Source organism: Cherax quadricarinatus, chromosome 34 (genome assembly GCF_038502225.1).
Source record: "Cherax quadricarinatus isolate ZL_2023a chromosome 34, ASM3850222v1, whole genome shotgun sequence".
NCBI lineage: Eukaryota > Metazoa > Arthropoda > Malacostraca > Decapoda > Parastacidae > Cherax > Cherax quadricarinatus.
The window spans coordinates 13,836,996-13,853,280 of NC_091325.1; the positions used below are offsets into that span (position 1 = coordinate 13,836,996).

General features: G+C 40.3%; 1 protein-coding gene across 1 annotated transcript; it reads left to right on the forward strand.

Annotated features, from left to right (window-relative positions):
• Positions 1-679: 679 nt before the first annotated feature.
• LOC128693784 (5-hydroxyisourate hydrolase) lies at positions 680-15,406 on the forward strand. Its single transcript, XM_053783658.2, has 4 exons — positions 680-812; positions 7,437-7,582; positions 11,230-11,365; positions 12,932-15,406. The coding sequence occupies exons 1-4, from the start codon at positions 750-752 to the stop codon at positions 13,019-13,021; spliced, it is 435 nt and encodes a 144-aa protein (XP_053639633.2). The 5' UTR covers positions 680-749; the 3' UTR covers positions 13,022-15,406.
• The last annotated feature ends 879 nt before the right edge of the window (positions 15,407-16,285 follow it).

Consider the following 16,285-nt stretch of genomic DNA (forward strand, 5'->3'; position numbering starts at 1 on the left):
CCTGATTTTAGTGGGTTATCCTGGGTTACTATCCCTCCGGATTAATATTCCTAACGAAATCGTAATCTGCGTTTAGGAAATTAATTACATATTTCAACAGTTTCCTATTAACTTGTTCGTTTTCTATTAAATCTCTCTTGTAGAAAGCGCGACTCGAGGTGTAACTGGGCAACACTCGGAAATATGCAATAAATTTGCATTAATATATCCAAGAGATTTGTGATCAAGGAAGTTTATTGAAATATTAATATAGAAAAACTGCTTAATGATTAGAGCGTTTTAATGTAAAGGCTTTTTATTAACCGTTTTCATGGTTAACTTTATTTTCTTACCAACTTTATTTTCTTATCTCTCTCTAATCGCATCACAATAACTGGTAAGAATTTGCAGTATTATCAACGCGCCTCTTATTCCCAATAATTGAGTATTCCCAAGTTATTTCGAGTTGTTAGTGCTGTTTTCAGAGTCCACCTTTTTTTTTTTGGGGGGGGGGGGAAGAAGAGAGGTGATTTTATTATTATTATTATTATTACTATTATTATTATTATTATTATTATTATTATTATTATTATTATTATTATTATTATTATTATTATTATTATTATTATTATTATTATGAGTGACTGGAAGCTGTACACAATAGTATTACTGATGGCAGGTGATCGTCTGCCAACACCATCACGTCATGCTGACTCAGTGAGGTTTCCTTCCATCACAAAGTTCCAAGGTTAGTCAGACAAGGAAATACAATGCCTTTTGATTGTTCTCATCGACTGCAGGTTATTCAGAACCACTTGGAAAACGATAGAAAGGTTAGTTAAAAGGATCAATATGGACGTCTTTGGCCCCCAAAATTGGATGATTTGAGAATTTGGTATATTTAGAGTGAACACGAGTGTATCGCTGTAGCCGCGATAATGGTTACTAAGATAAGATTTGTTTGGATTTTAACCCGGAGGGTTAATCTACCTGGGATAACTCAAGAAAGTCAGTGCGTTATCAGGGATTGTCTGTCCTATTTCCACTGGGGTCATTCAGTCTTGTTCCCCAGGATGCGATCCACAGCAGTCGACTAACAATCAGGTACCTACTCACTGCTAGGTGAACATGGGGAGCAGGTGTAAGGAAACATGCCCAACGAACCACCCATGCCGGGGGATCGATCCCGGCCACCCAGTATGTGAGGTGAATGCTTTATTAACCGAGCCACAGGTCCATTTAACCGACCGTATGTAACCCAACTTTGCAAAAAACTAATCCTAACCTCCACGTACCCATTTATTATTAATATTTATTATATTTTGCAAAATCCAAAGCGTTATTGACAATTATGTTGTCACTACCAAGTTGAGTTATGGCTATGGAGATGAAACCTGAAGAACTTATTCACATTATTAACTTGGGTATTACAATTAATATTAACTTCCCGAAATGCCTTGTATAATAAAGGGCTTCCTATAAAATAGGTTCTACATATCAATTACTTTAATTGTATACTGTACGGTACTGTTTATACAAAAGTTAAAATAAAAGCAACAATACCACATGTGTTCAGTCCATTATCATCAGTGATGGACTGAACATGTGAACTCCAGGCTGAGGGACTGATTACCTCAAACTCCTCCACATGTTCTACGTTCTTCTCTGTATTGGAGTTTACCTGGAGTTTACCTGGAGAGAGTTTCGGGGGTCAACGCCCCCGCGGCCCGGTCTGTGACCAGGCCTCCTGGTGGATCAGCGCCTGATCAACCAGGCTGTTGCTGCTGGCTGCACGCAACCAACGTACGAGCCACAGCCCGGCTGATCAGGAACTGACTTTAGGTGCTTGTCCAGTGCCAGCTTGAAGACTGCCAGGGGTCTGTTGGCAATCCCCCTTATGTGTGCTGGGAGGCAGTTGAACAGTCTCGGGCCCCTGACACTTATTGTATGGTCTCTTAACGTGCTAGTGACACCCCTGCTTTTCATTGGGGGGATGGTGCATCGTCTGCCAAGTCTTTTGCTTTCGTAGTGAGTGATTTTCGTGTGCAAGTTCGGTACTAGTCCCTCTAGGATTTTCCAGGTGTATATAATCATGTATCTCTCCCTCCTGCGTTCCAGGGAATACAGGTTTAGAAACCTCAAGCGCTCCCAGTAATTGAGGTGTTTTATCTCCGTTATGCGCGCCGTGAAAGTTCTCTGTACATTTTCTAGGTCGGCAATTTCACTTGCCTTGAAAGGTGCTGTTTGAGTGCAGCAATATTCCAGCCTAGATAGAACAAGTGACCTGAAGAGTGTCATCATGGGCTTGGCCTCCCTAGTTTTGAAGGTTCTCATTATCCATCCTGTCATTTTTCTAGCAGATGCGATTGATACAATGTTATGGTCCTTGAAGGTGAGATCCTCCGACATAATCACTCCCAGGTCTTTGACGTTGGTGTTTCGCTCTATTTTGTGGCCAGAATTTGTTTTGTACTCTAATGAAGATTTAATTTCCTCATGTTTACCATATCTGAGTAATTGAAATTTCTCATCGTTGAATTTCATATTGTTTTCTGCAGCCCACTGAAAGATTTGGTTGATGTCCGCCTGGAGCCTTGCAGTGTCTGCAATGGAAGACACTGTCATGCAGATTCGGGTGTCATCTGCAAAGGAAGACACGGTGCTGTGGCTGACATCCTTGTCTATGTCGGATATGAGGATGAGGAACAAGATGGGAGCTAGTACTGTGCCTTGTGGAACAGAGCTTTTCACCGTAGCTGCCTCGGACTTTACTCTGTTGACGACTACTCTCTGTGTTCTGTTAGTGAGGAAATTATAGATCCATCGACCGACTTTTCCTGTTATTCCTTTAGCGCGCATTTTGTGCGCTATTACGCCATGGTCACACTTGTCGAAGGCTTTTGCAAAGTCTGTATATATTACATCTGCATTCTTTTTGTCTTCTAGTGCATTTAGGACCTTGTCGTAGTGATCCAGTAGTTGAGACAGACAGGAGCGACCTGTTCTAAACCCATGTTGCCCTGGGTTGTGTAACTGATGGGTTTCTAGATGGGTGGTGATCTTGCTTCTTAGGACCCTTTCAAAGATTTTTATGATATGGGATGTTAGTGCTATTGGTCTGTAGTTCTTTGCTGTTGCTTTACTGCCCCCTTTGTGGAGTGGGGCTATGTCTGTTGTTTTTAGTAACTGAGGGACGACCCCCGTGTCCATGCTCCCTCTCCATAGGATGGAAAAGGCTCGTGATAGGGGCTTCTTGCAGTTCTTGATGAACACAGAGTTCCATGAGTCTGGCCCTGGGGCAGAGTGCATGGGCATGTCATTTATCGCCTGTTCGAAGTCATTTGGCGTCAGGATAACATCGGATAGGCTTGTGTTAATCAAATTTTGTGGCTCTCTCATAAAAAATTCATTTTGATCTTCGACTCTCAGTCTGGTTAGCGGCTTGCTAAAAACTGAGTCATATTGGGACTTGAGTAGCTCACTCATTTCCTTGCTGTCATCTGTGTAGGACCCATCTTGTTTAAGTAGGGGCCCAATACTGGGCGTTGTTCTCGATTTTGATTTGGCATAGGAGAAGAAATACTTTGGGTTTCTTTCGATTTCATTTATAGCTTTTAGTTCTTCCCGCGATTCCTGACTCCTAAAGGATTCTTTTAGCTTAAGTTCGATGCTTGCTATTTCTCTGACCAGTGTCTCCCTGCGCATTTCAGATATATTGACCTCTTTTAGCCGCTCTGTTATTCTTTTCCGTCGCCTGTAAAGGGAGCGCCTGTCTCTTTCTATTTTACATCTACTCCTCCTTTTTCTTAGAGGAATAAGCCTTGTGCATACATCGAGTGCCACTGAGTTAATCTGTTCTAGGCATAAGTTTGGGTCTGTGTTGCTTAGTATATCTTCCCAGCTTATATCGGTTAGGACTTGGTTTACTTGGTCCCACTTTATGTTTTTGTTATTGAAGTTGAATTTGGTGAATGCTCCCTCGTGACTAGTCTCATTTTGTCGGTCTGGGGCTCCACGCATACATGTCTGAACCTCAATTATGTTGTGATCTGAGTATATTGTTTTTGATATGGTGACATTTCTTATCAGATCATCATTGTTAGTGAATATGAGGTCTAGTGTATTCTCCAGTCTAGTAGGCTCTATTATTTGCTGGTTTAAATTGAATTTTGTGCAGAGATTTAAAAGCTCGTGTGAGTGTGAGTTTTCATCAGAGCTGCCTCCTGGTGTTATTACTGCAACAATATTATTTGCTATATTCCTCCATTTTAGGTGCCTTAAGTTGAAATCCCCCAGGAGCAAGATGTTGGGTGCAGGAGCTGGAAGATTTTCCAGACAGTGGTCAATTTTTAACAGCTGTTCCTGGAATTGCTGGGATGTTGCATCCGGAGGCTTGTAGACTACCACAATGACTAGGTTTTGGTTCTCGACCTTTACTGCTAAAACTTCCACTACGTCATTTGAGGCATTAAGCAGTTCTGTGCAAACAAGTGACTCTGCAATGTACAGGCCAACCCCCCCCTTTTGCCTGTTCACTCTGTCACATCTGTATAGGTTGTAACCTGGGATCCATATTTCGTTGTCCAAGTGATCCTTTATGTGGGTCTCAGTGAAAGCCGCGAACATTGCCTTTGCCTCTGCAAGCAGTCCACGGATGAAAGGTATTTTGTTGTTTGTTGCTGGCTTTAGACCCTGTATATTTGCAAAGAAGAATGTTATCGGACTGGTGGTATTGTTGGTACTGGGGGGGGATTTTTTTTTCCGGCATTAGTATCTGGCCAAACGTTTACACAATAAAGCTTCCCAAATGTTGCACTAGTGTTTGGGTTCGATTCTCAGCCAGAGTAGAAACATTGAGCGTGTTTCTTTCCACCTGTTGTCTGTGTTCCCCATCAGTAAAATGGGTACCTGGGTGTTAGTCGACTGGTGTGGGTCGCATCCTGGGACACTGACCTAATGTGCCCGAAATGCTCAGCATAACAAGGGGCTTTCTATATAGTAGAATCAATAATTGCCGAAGCAATTCGTAGCCATCTTGATAGGCACAGATTGGTAAATAAATCTCAACACGGTTTTACAAAGGGGCGTTCTTGTCTTACGAATTTACTAACTTTTTTTCACTAAGGTGTTTGAGGAGGTAGATCATGGTAATGAATATGAAATTGTGTATATGGACTTCAGTAAGGCATTCGATAGAGTTCCACATCAGAGGCTATTGAGGAAACTTAAGGCACACGGAATAGGAGGAGAAATTTTTTCCTGGGTAGAGGCATGGCTGACAAATAGGCAGCAGAGAGTTTGCATAAATGGGGAGAAATCAGAATGGGGGCACGTCACAAGCGGTGTTCCTCAGGGGTCAGTGTTGGGCCCGTTGTTGTTCACAATTTACATAAACGACATAGATGAGGGAATAAATAGCGACATAAGCAAATTTGCTGATGACACCAAAATAGGCCGTCCAATTCATTCTAAAGATGACACTAGAGCACTCCAGGATGATTTGAATAGACTGATGCAATGGTCGGAGAAGTGGCAGATACAGTTTAATATTGACAAATGCAAAGTTCTAAATGTTGGACAGTTAAATAACCATCCAACATATAAACTAAATAATGTAGATCTTAATACTACTGATTGCGAAAAGGATTTAGGAGTTCTGGTTAGCAGTAATCTAAAACCAAGACAACAGTGCATTAGTGTTTGCAATGAAGTTAACAGAATTCTTGGCTTTATATTTAGAAGTATAAATAATAGAAGTCCTCAGGTTGTTCTTCAACTCTATATATCCTTGGTTAGGCCTCATTTAGACTATACTGCTCAGTTCTGGTCACCGTATTACAGAATGGATATAAATGCTCTGGAAAACGTACAGAGGAGGATGACAAAGATGATCCCATGTATCAGAAATCTTCCATATGAGGATAGACTGAGGGCCCTGAATCTGCACTCTCTCGACAGGCGTAGAATTAGGGGGGATATAATCGAGGTGTATAAATGGAAAACAGGAATAAATAAAGGGGATGTAAATAGCGTGCTGAAAATTTCCAGCCAAGACAGGACTCACAGCAATTGTTTCAAGTTGGAAAAATTCAGATTCAGGAAGGATATAGGAAAGTACTGGTTTGGTAATAGAGTTGTGGATGAGTGGAACAAACTCCTGAGTACAGTTATTCAGGCTAAAACGTTGTGTAGTTTTAAAAATAGGTTAGATAAATACATGAGTGGGTGTGGATGGGTGTGAGTTGGACCTGACTAGCTTGTGCTGCTGGGTCTGGTGCCGTGCTCCGTCCTTGAGTGGAGGTGACCAGACTGGGTGGGTCATTGGGCAAATCCGGGGGGGGGGTATCATGGGGCTAATCCGGGGGGGATGGACCTGCTCCGCATGGGTCAGTAGGCCTGTTGCAGTGTTCCTTCTTTCTTATGTTCTTATGTCATTGATGTCAGCTAGGCCTGTATACCATGTGCATGTACTTGTAGTAAATAAAGATATTATTATTATTATTATTATTATTATTATTATTATTATTATTATTATTATTATTATTATTATTATTATTATTATTATTATTAACAGGGCAGCAAAATAGTTCTAAGATCTTGATATTAATTCATATGAATGAAATTTTGTATGAATTATTAGATTTATATCGTAAGCATTTTTTTTAATATACATTTGCATTGCTTAAGCGATATTTTAGAAACTGTTAATGAACATATTGTTTTATTTTTGGTACAACGGTAGTTACTATCGGTCGATCATGCTGTCTACATCGTTTTTCAACACTTCACAACTATTATCGTTACGGATATCTTATGTATATATATTTTGTTTTTATAATCTTCGTATAAATAATTTAAGGTTAAGATGACCTTGTGTCTATTACTTCTCACATAAACTGTGAAGAACAGACACAAGCTCAGAGCCTTTATTGTGACGATGTTTCGCTCTTTGTGGAGTTTTATTAAGTAAATGACCTGATGAAACACTACTTACAGCGATAAAATGTAATAGTTTAAGTTTAACATGCTTATTATGCACCTCATACTCACACTATGGGCGGTAGTTAAAGGATTACAGAGGTACATAATGGGTCCAGGGACTGGACCGCTAAGTTTTGATAGATGAACAAGTTGCAGTGATAATGAACTATTTATATGTTTATATCTGGTCACAGTCGTACTGCCTGAACAACCATACGGGACCAGCCTCGTTCTTCGCTAGGGGGAGTATACCTAGAGATGGTTTCGGGGGTCAGCGCCCCCGCGGCTCGGTCTGAGACCAGGGTGGGGGAGAACCTTGATAGACACTGTACATATTACCTTGTCCAATAGGACAGATGCTAAAAACGAAAGATCCTAACCTACATCGATGCTTTTTTAACAACTTTTATCTCGTAATTCATCATAATATATTTTTATTGAAACAGTACTGAAGTACTGTATGATTAATATTCCAGGCATCATCTCTGCTTCTGTCAAAAGTAATGTCAGGCAATCCTCTGACAAGTCATGTGCTGGACACTGCCATGGGAAGACCAGCAGCTAATATGAAGATCTCTCTGCATAGGCTACAAGACGGTGTTTGGCAGGAAGTTGCAACCAGGTAAGTTTAATGAGAACTTATTTCAAATGCTTAAAGAGAGACTCTAATGTTAATTCCAGGAGTCAAATTAGTACCAAATATTCACTGTTTTGTTAATATTTTAGAAAGGCGATTTACATATTTTTTTAGATGTATTTATCAGATAACTGCCTGAACTAACTTCGGATCACATTAATGTCATAGTTATTAAAATATAACTCACGAAATCGTAATAACACGATTGCAAACAAACTAAGGAGCGGGTTTATTTGCTTACACACTGGCCTGGAGTTTTACGATTCACTCGCCATGGGTTCAAATCCCACCCGTTCGGTGCCTTATTAAAATATATTTAGTTATTTTTATGAAAATCAAACTAAACAATAATACACTCACAGCTTCCTACATATGTTCACAGATAAGTGTATTTATCTCAGTGTTTATACGCTGAGAGTTCACTTTAATACCTTTTTTTAGAATTAAAGTATTGACTGGTGGTGAGCAGGTTGCCTCCAGCCATACTGACCCTTGTGTGGTCGATAGGCTTCAAACCCAATTAACCAACCAAGATAATATACAATGTTCGGTGTATATTCCGCAGTGTATATGCACTGAGTTTATTTTAATCCACATTTTAGGGGTTAAAATATCTTTGACTGTGATGAATACGTTAATTAAAGGCGGCCTTAATGACCCATCGAGTATTCGATAGGCTTTAAACTCAATTAAACATCCAACCAGCTTCCTATTTTGGTAGATAATTGCAGTGGACCCTGCTTAAAAAACCCTCCTCTCCCCTTCCCTTCCTGTTACAAATTTTTACCTGGAGCAATGAATTACGTAGGAGCCTCGTTAAACGTGCTCGCTCTCTCTGGTCTGTGTTCTGGTGGGTGAAAATGCCGACTTCTCAAACCTTAGTTTTCAGTTTTCAGTCATAATTCATAAGGATCGGGTGCAAACATTTCGCTACCCTAACAGGTTTCTTCACTGAGACACTGATTTTTTTTTTTTTTGTAAATGGTTCATACACAGTGTATTGTTCCCTGGAGTTTACCTGGAGTTTACCTGGAGAGAGTTCCGGGGGTCAACGCCCCCGCGGCCCGGTCTGTGACCAGGCCTCCTGGTGGATCAGAGCCTGATCAACCAGGCTGTTACTGCTGGCTGCACGCAATCCAACGTACGAGTCACAGCCCGGCTGGTCAGGTACCGACTTTAGGTGTTTGTCCAGTGCCTGCTTGAAGACAGCCAGGGGTCTATTGGTAATCCCCCTTATGTACGCTGGGAGGCAGTTGAACAGTCTCGGGCCCCTGACACTTATTGTATTGTCTCTTAACGTGCTAGTGACACCCCTGCTTTTCATTGGGGGGATGTTGCATCGTCTGCCGAGTCTTTTGCTTTCGTAGTTTACCTGGAGTTTACCTGGAGAGAGTTCCGGGGGTCAACGCCCCCGCGGCCCGGTCTGTGACCAGGCCTCCTGGTGGATCAGAGCCTGATCAACCAGGCTGTTGCTGCTGGCTGCACGCAAACCAACGTACGAGCCACAGCCCGGCTGATCCGGAACTGACTTTAGGTGTTTGTCCAGTGCCTGCTTGAAGACAGCCAGGGGTCTATTGGTAATCCCCCTTATGTACGCTGGGAGGCAGTTGAACAGTCTCGGGCCCCCTGACACTTATTGTATGGTCTCTTAACGTGCTAGTGACACCCCTGCTTTTCATTGGGGGGATGGTGCATCGTCTGCCAAGTCTTTTGCTTTCGTAGTGAGTGATTTTCGTGTGCAAGTTCGGTACTAGTCCCTTTAGGATTTTCCAGGTGTATATAATCATGTATCTCTCCCTCCTGCGTTCCAGGGAATACAGGTTTAGGAACCTCAAGCGCTCCCAATAATTGAGGTGTTTTATCTCCGTTATGCGCGCCGTGAAAGTTCTCTGTTCATTTTCTAGGTCGGCAATTTCACCTGCCTTGAAAGGTGCTGTTAGTGTGCAGCAATATTCCAGCCTAGATAGAACAAGTGACCTGAAGAGTGTCATCATGGGCTTGGCCTCCCTAGTTTTGAAGGTTCTCATTATCCATCCTGTCATTTTTCTAGCAGATGCGATTGATACAATGTTATGGTCCTTGAAGGTGAGATCCTCCGACATGATCACTCCCAGGTCTTTGACGTTGGTGTTTCGCTCTATTTTGTGGCCAGAATTTGTTTTGTACTCTGATGAGTGATTTTCGTGTGCAAGTTCGGTACTAGTCCCTCTAGGATTTTCCAGGTGTATATAATCATGTATCTCTCCCGTCTGCGTTCCAGGGAGTACAGGTTTAGGAACCTCAAGCGCTCCCAGTAATTGAGGTGTTTTATCTCCGTTATGCGCGCCGTGAAGGTTCTCTGTACATTTTCTAGGTCAGCAATTTCACCTGCCTTGAAAGGTGCTGTTAGTGTGCAGCAATATTCCAGCCTAGATAGAACAAGCGAGATTAAAAAAAAATATCACGGAGGTTTTAATTGGATATATTATAGGAGAAAATTATAAATAGATTATCAGCTCTTTAATTACCTGGGAACAAGAGGCCATACAAGTCATAAGAAAAAATGATCAAAATGAGTAAATCAGATACATTATTAGTATAAAATATGAAGTCAGAGTTACATCAACATCAAGGTGTCACGTTACATCAACATCAAGGTGTCACGTTACATCAACATCAAGGTGTCACGACAAACGCCACGCAATTTCACACGGGAAAAAAAATCAACCTCTTCATCGCAGCTCACAGGTTCTTCTCTTTATAGGGAGAGCTTTGATGTTATTGTAATGCTCTTGATCCAAGGATTTATAGCTGTCCTCTCCCTCAGATGAAACATGGAATATCTTTAGCTGAAGTTGAGGAAGGGTATTTTTTAGTATCTTTCTGCTAGATGGCGGTTTTGAGTCCATATATTTATATTTAGCACGCCATGATAGCTTAGCTACACATGTTTCTTAGACACGGGTCCTACACTTTTCACTGATCATTTCCGAGACAGTCATTGGGTTCTGAATCATGGTTGCTGCTCTTCCCAGAGTGTCTGAGCCTCGTGTAACCTTAATTTTTAAAGGAGTGGATGGGTAAAACAGCAGAAGGCCTCGGTTAGATGACCAAAAACTCCAGTGGCGGGCCATAATATAATATGTCCTATTTCCTGGCCAATCTTACCTAACCTAACCATATATGGCGGGTCTTCAAAGCAATTAGCCAAACTTCTTTACTCGCCTCAGCGCAACTTGAGCACTTTATGTCAGGCGCCTCTGAAGCTGCCCTCTCCTTCTTTGATCAAACGCGTTAACGTCTCAATTACCAGGCTTTGTATGACCCAGTAGGTAAATAACTTACAGAATGTGACTAGCAATAGCTGACTATTGCTTGTCACAATAGTTGTGACTAGCAATAGTCACAACTGTTGGTTGTGTGAACAATCCTTAGCTACTGCAGCCTGTCAATAAATTTAATTTGCAGTTTTTGTTTTCCTGGATGTTCATGCCTTTCTTCTTTGTCGAAATCTTAATAAGACGATTGCAAACAAATCACAGAATGAATGGGGGATGCCATGGATTCGAACCCCACCCGTTCAGTGATTCGTTGCATGGCCCCCTGTGGGTTTAGTGCCTCCTACTGACTATAACACTACTGTTCTTTTACAGAGTTACAAATAATGATGGACGCGCTGGACAATTTCTTACACAGGAAGCCTTTGTACAAGGAACCTACAAGATGTTTTTTGATACTGAAAATTATTTCAAACAGTTAGGAACAAATGGATTTTATCCATATGTTGAGGTGAGTGTCATTCGGCTCCCAAGGGCACGTTTTAATATTTTTAATTATCAGTAACAATAAATTAATGCAAATACATGTTGGTATAATGTGCAGAGCATTAGAGATGTTGATTCTAAAATTTTTTTACTTCCAAAAATGCTTAAAAATGCTGAATTCTGACAAATCAGCAACTCTCATTATAATAAAATTTTCTCCATTTTTTTTAAGAGTTAAAAAGTCAACAGATATGATATGTGAGTAATGAAATTTTAGGGTGATGTTTTGCTTTAAAATGTATCAAGCTTAAGATTAGCAAATTGTATGACATAAGCTCCAGATAAGACAGTTTTCATTAAATACTGAAGACCCATTTGTTCCCAGTTGCCTAAGAAAAAAATACTAACGTAGCAGAAGTTGATGTGCGGCCCATACAAGTTTAGAGCTGCAAAACATTAATCTTCGCCATATTTTCTTTTGCTTCTTATCTGCTTGAGCACTGCTTAGTAGCCTGATGCATCATCATCATCATCATCATCATCATCATCTCACTGACGATGGTAAAGGGCTCTTGATTCAAGGAACTGTAGCTATTTTCCTCACCTTCGGTTCAAACTTGATTTTCTCCCAATGCGCTGCTCAAAAAATTTCAAACACAGCACTTTACTACGAGTGAGCATTAGTGTGCTTTTAAAAATGAGCTCCTTGGAACGTATTTCCATTTTTCTTACATATCCTTTGATCTAAATAAAGTTAAGTTCAATAAAACACAAAATTGCAGGAACATAACCCCATGTTAGCGAAGGTTTTGCTTTACTTTCACAGTCTTCATTATTTTCCACATTCTTGTTTCATATGTTGTTCTATGCTATGGAAAAGGAGACATGAATGCAATATAATACAGTATATAACTGACAACGTTTTGCCCACATAATGGGCTTTATTAAGGCACTGTATGGGCGAAACCTCAGTAGAAAATCACACTGTGCTGCCTTTGTGTGTTTTATACATCATGTTGGTATTTTACACCATTTCCATTCCGTGTTTCATTATTATTATTACTAATATTATTTTCATGTTAAAATGCTAAACCCACATGAAAATATAACACTAGGAAAATGCAAGGTAATACGGTTTAATCCAACAAAGGAGAACAGCACCTTAAATTCTTCGGAAAAACAGGTCGTAATCAGCGCTTAGGCACACCCCTTCAGAGGATCTGACGTCGTTCGTTTAACCAGGCTGTTATTAAGCTGTGATGGTCTCTTGATCCATGGAACTGCACTTGTTTTTCCTTGCATCGAACCCGATTGCCACCCGTCCTCCAGGAACAATGTGACCCCTATGGATTTGGCATTTTAATAATTTACGTGGCATATATCTACCAAAATTACAATTTGCACATTAAATAACTATTCACTCCCCCCCCCCCGGCTTGGATACCTTGTTTATATGTTAAAAGATGACCAAATGGCCGAGTTTAACCGAGCAATTTAACTCGATACTGAAGAACAACAACAACTAATAATAATAATAATAATAATAATAATAATAATAATAATAATAATAATAATATCTATTTTCTTACAGATTGTCTTTGTTATTGAGAGGCCAGAGGAACACTACCACATCCCCCTTCTCCTCAGTCCCTACGGTTACACTACTTATCGTGGTAGTTAAATGTTTCCGAGTATATTCTATTTGTTTTTTTGGCTCGGTTTGGGGGTTACATCAGATCGAAAGTTAGAAAAAGAAAAAAAAGTTACTTCTCATTCACATCAGGTTGTAGCATCAACAGTAAGAATGATCTGCTGAGGTATTTTTGTCTTGTCTCAAAATTGCATTTTATAATGATCTTGTATTCGAGGCAGAAGAAAGGAAAAACATTTTTTTTAAACATTCATACGGATTGTCAAGTTAACAATACTTGTCCTTATAAATAACAGCAATAACAACAGCAGCAAAAAAAATCTTCAACAAATATTGTGCTGTTGATTTATATATATATATATATTTTACCAGTTACAATATTATATATAGATTTATATCATATACTGTTTATTACCATATACAGTATATTGTATACACTAGGTCCTAAATAAAATAAATATTTCTTATTTTAATATAAATAAGTAAGATAACTGTCATAAAAACTTCTTTGATAGTATACATTATAGATAATATAACTACTTTTGCATATAGTATTATGACTATAATATTTAAAGGGGTGGACCGGTAAGCCAGTGGAAGGCCTCGGTCAGATGACCAAAAGCTCTAGTGGCAGGTTATCATATGACTAAGACCCGAGTCGGGAAACACTTGTCTGTTTCCCGGCAAACTTACCTAACCTAACCTAACCTAACCTAACCTAACATAAACTACTTCGCATAACAGACATGGTAGGCCTATAACAGACATGGTAGGCCTATAACCAATTAAGGATACGACAGCTTATTTACATTGTAAGATTAAATCCTTGACTCATGTCACTACTGTGCTATCATCTTGGCGTTTCTTATATTAATACACTGCTGACTTACTGATAAAGGATAGATCCAACAAACTATGGCTACACAAAACAAAGTAATAGTACTATATCCCAATAACACAAAGGAGCGGGTAATATCAAGTACAAGGCCAAGAGAAGTACTCTACCTGCCAGTTCTCAAGCGTCTGGGGTGTACGTCACTATTTTCAGTTGAACGGATCTAAAACATAACGAAGTTGTAGGAATTATCTGAATGTGCAAAGTTTGAATTACAAATTAAGTAAGCAATGACTCATGAAATCGTAATAATACTCTTGCACACAAACCATGGAACGGGTGAGGTTTGAACCAATAGCGAATGAGTCGTAAAACTCCAGGCCAGTGCGCAAGCCACTCGGCTTATGCACTGACCTGTTTTGTGCAGCCATAGTTTTTATGGTTGAGGTTAGAAGCTGTGTGGTTCTGGTGCCAGAAACCTGTACTATAGTTTTATCTCTGTTGGACTCTTCCTCGTGGCTCTGCTTCAGATCGGTGAAATTCAAATAGATTTTCTGTAATTTCCCCGTCTTGTATTATTAAATGAAGTTTTAGCGACTTTGAAGAGCTTCTACGACTATTTTGACTTTTTCTGGAGCCGTGCAGGCTGGAGTTAGGATTTGTAGGAGCGTTTAGTCTCTATTTTCTATCCCATTTGTTGGGTTTCAGTCTTTCGTTTTTAATAAGGCCTGCTTTTAATTTCCTTCTTCTAAATATATTTTAGATAGGGCTAGTCTATGAGATGAGCTGAGATTAGATAATAGCTTCTTTTCCTGTAAACTAATCCGTGAAGGAAAAAAAATAGATACGTATTATTAATACGCATATTAATATTCAAAGAGGGGAATGTATGAGAATATAGTTATACCAGTGCTCTTATATGGGCGTGAAACATGGGTGGTGAATGCTGCAACAAGGAGAAGGCTGGAGGCAGTGGAGATGTCATGTCTGAGGGCAATGTGTGGTGCGAATACAACACAGAGAATTCATAGTTGGGAAATTAGGATGAGGTGTGGGATTACCAAAACTATTATCCTGAGGGCTGAGGAAGGGCTGTTGAGATGGTTTGGAAATGTAGAGAGGATGGAAGGAAATAGAATGACTTCGAGAGTGTATAAATCTGTAGTAGAGGGAAGGCGGGGTAGGGATCGGCCTAGGATAGGCTGGAGGAAGGGGGCAAAGGAGGTTTTGTGTGCGAGGGTCTTCGACTTTCAGCAAGAATGCGTGAGTGTGTTAGGAGCGAATGGAGACAAATGGTTTTTAGGACTTGACGTGCTGTTTGGGTGTAAGCAAGGTAACATTTATGAAGGGATTCAGGGAAACCGGCAGGCCGGACTTGAGTCTTGGAGATGGGAAGTACAGTGTTTACACTCTGAAGGAGGGGTGGTAATGTTGCAGTTTTATAAATGTAGTGTAAGCGCTCCTCTGGCAAGACAGTGAAGCAATGAATGATGATGAAAGTTGTACTTTTTCAGGCCACCCTGCCTTTGTGAGAGACGTCCGATATGTTATTAAAAAAATAAAATTAATATTCATCAATATTGATCTCGTTTCCCTGCCTGAGAAATATAGTGAAAGTGAGACCATGCATATACACACCCATACGTAAGGTCGATGAAGACTCACACACTGAGGCTACACACCTGCTTCAGTTAACTGCTGTCTCGTACCCATCTATCCCATCTACCCCATGCACTATCATGCACTTCATTGTTCATCTTACAGAGTATTTGTTATTTTCCTGAGTAACACAGTTGGTCTCTTATAAAGCTCAGCTATATAGTGTTTTTTTTTTTAAAATGCTATTTAAAAAGTTCCTCCAAAACTGAATAGAGCGTACCAAGGCCTTGCTACTCGCTATTCAGTTTTGAGAGTGATTTTTCAATTGCATTTATAAAAAAAATGCACTGTTTAAAGAAGCTTTGTGAGGGAGTTAGTTTACTGTAGATTGGACTGCTTGTCGATGTTGAGTGGGAGGTAATCCGGCTAAGTCAGAGGAATTGGAAGGAGGGTAACTCCAGTTTCTCAGATCAAGAGCCCTTCCCCAGTATCAAGACACCTATCCTTGAAAGTTGCTTTTGAAGAATTAGCTCAGGTGTCCAGCCGAGCCTGTCATCCACCTCAGTTTCTTATCAGCTTTTTTCTCTCTATCCTTCATGGGCGACCCCTATCCTACTGCCCCTGTCCTCTGGATAGAAGAGCTCAATCTATGTTACTACATCATACGACACTGAGCTTGGTGCCACGACAATGTGACATTGAACTTGGGCCATTACCATGTGACGCTAAGATTGGGGACACGACACAGTGACACTGAATTTGGGCCATTGCCATGCAACACTGAGATTGGGACCACCACAATGTGACACTGACTTTGTGGATATCGAGGGCCCATTAAACACACTCTGAGCGAGGATAAA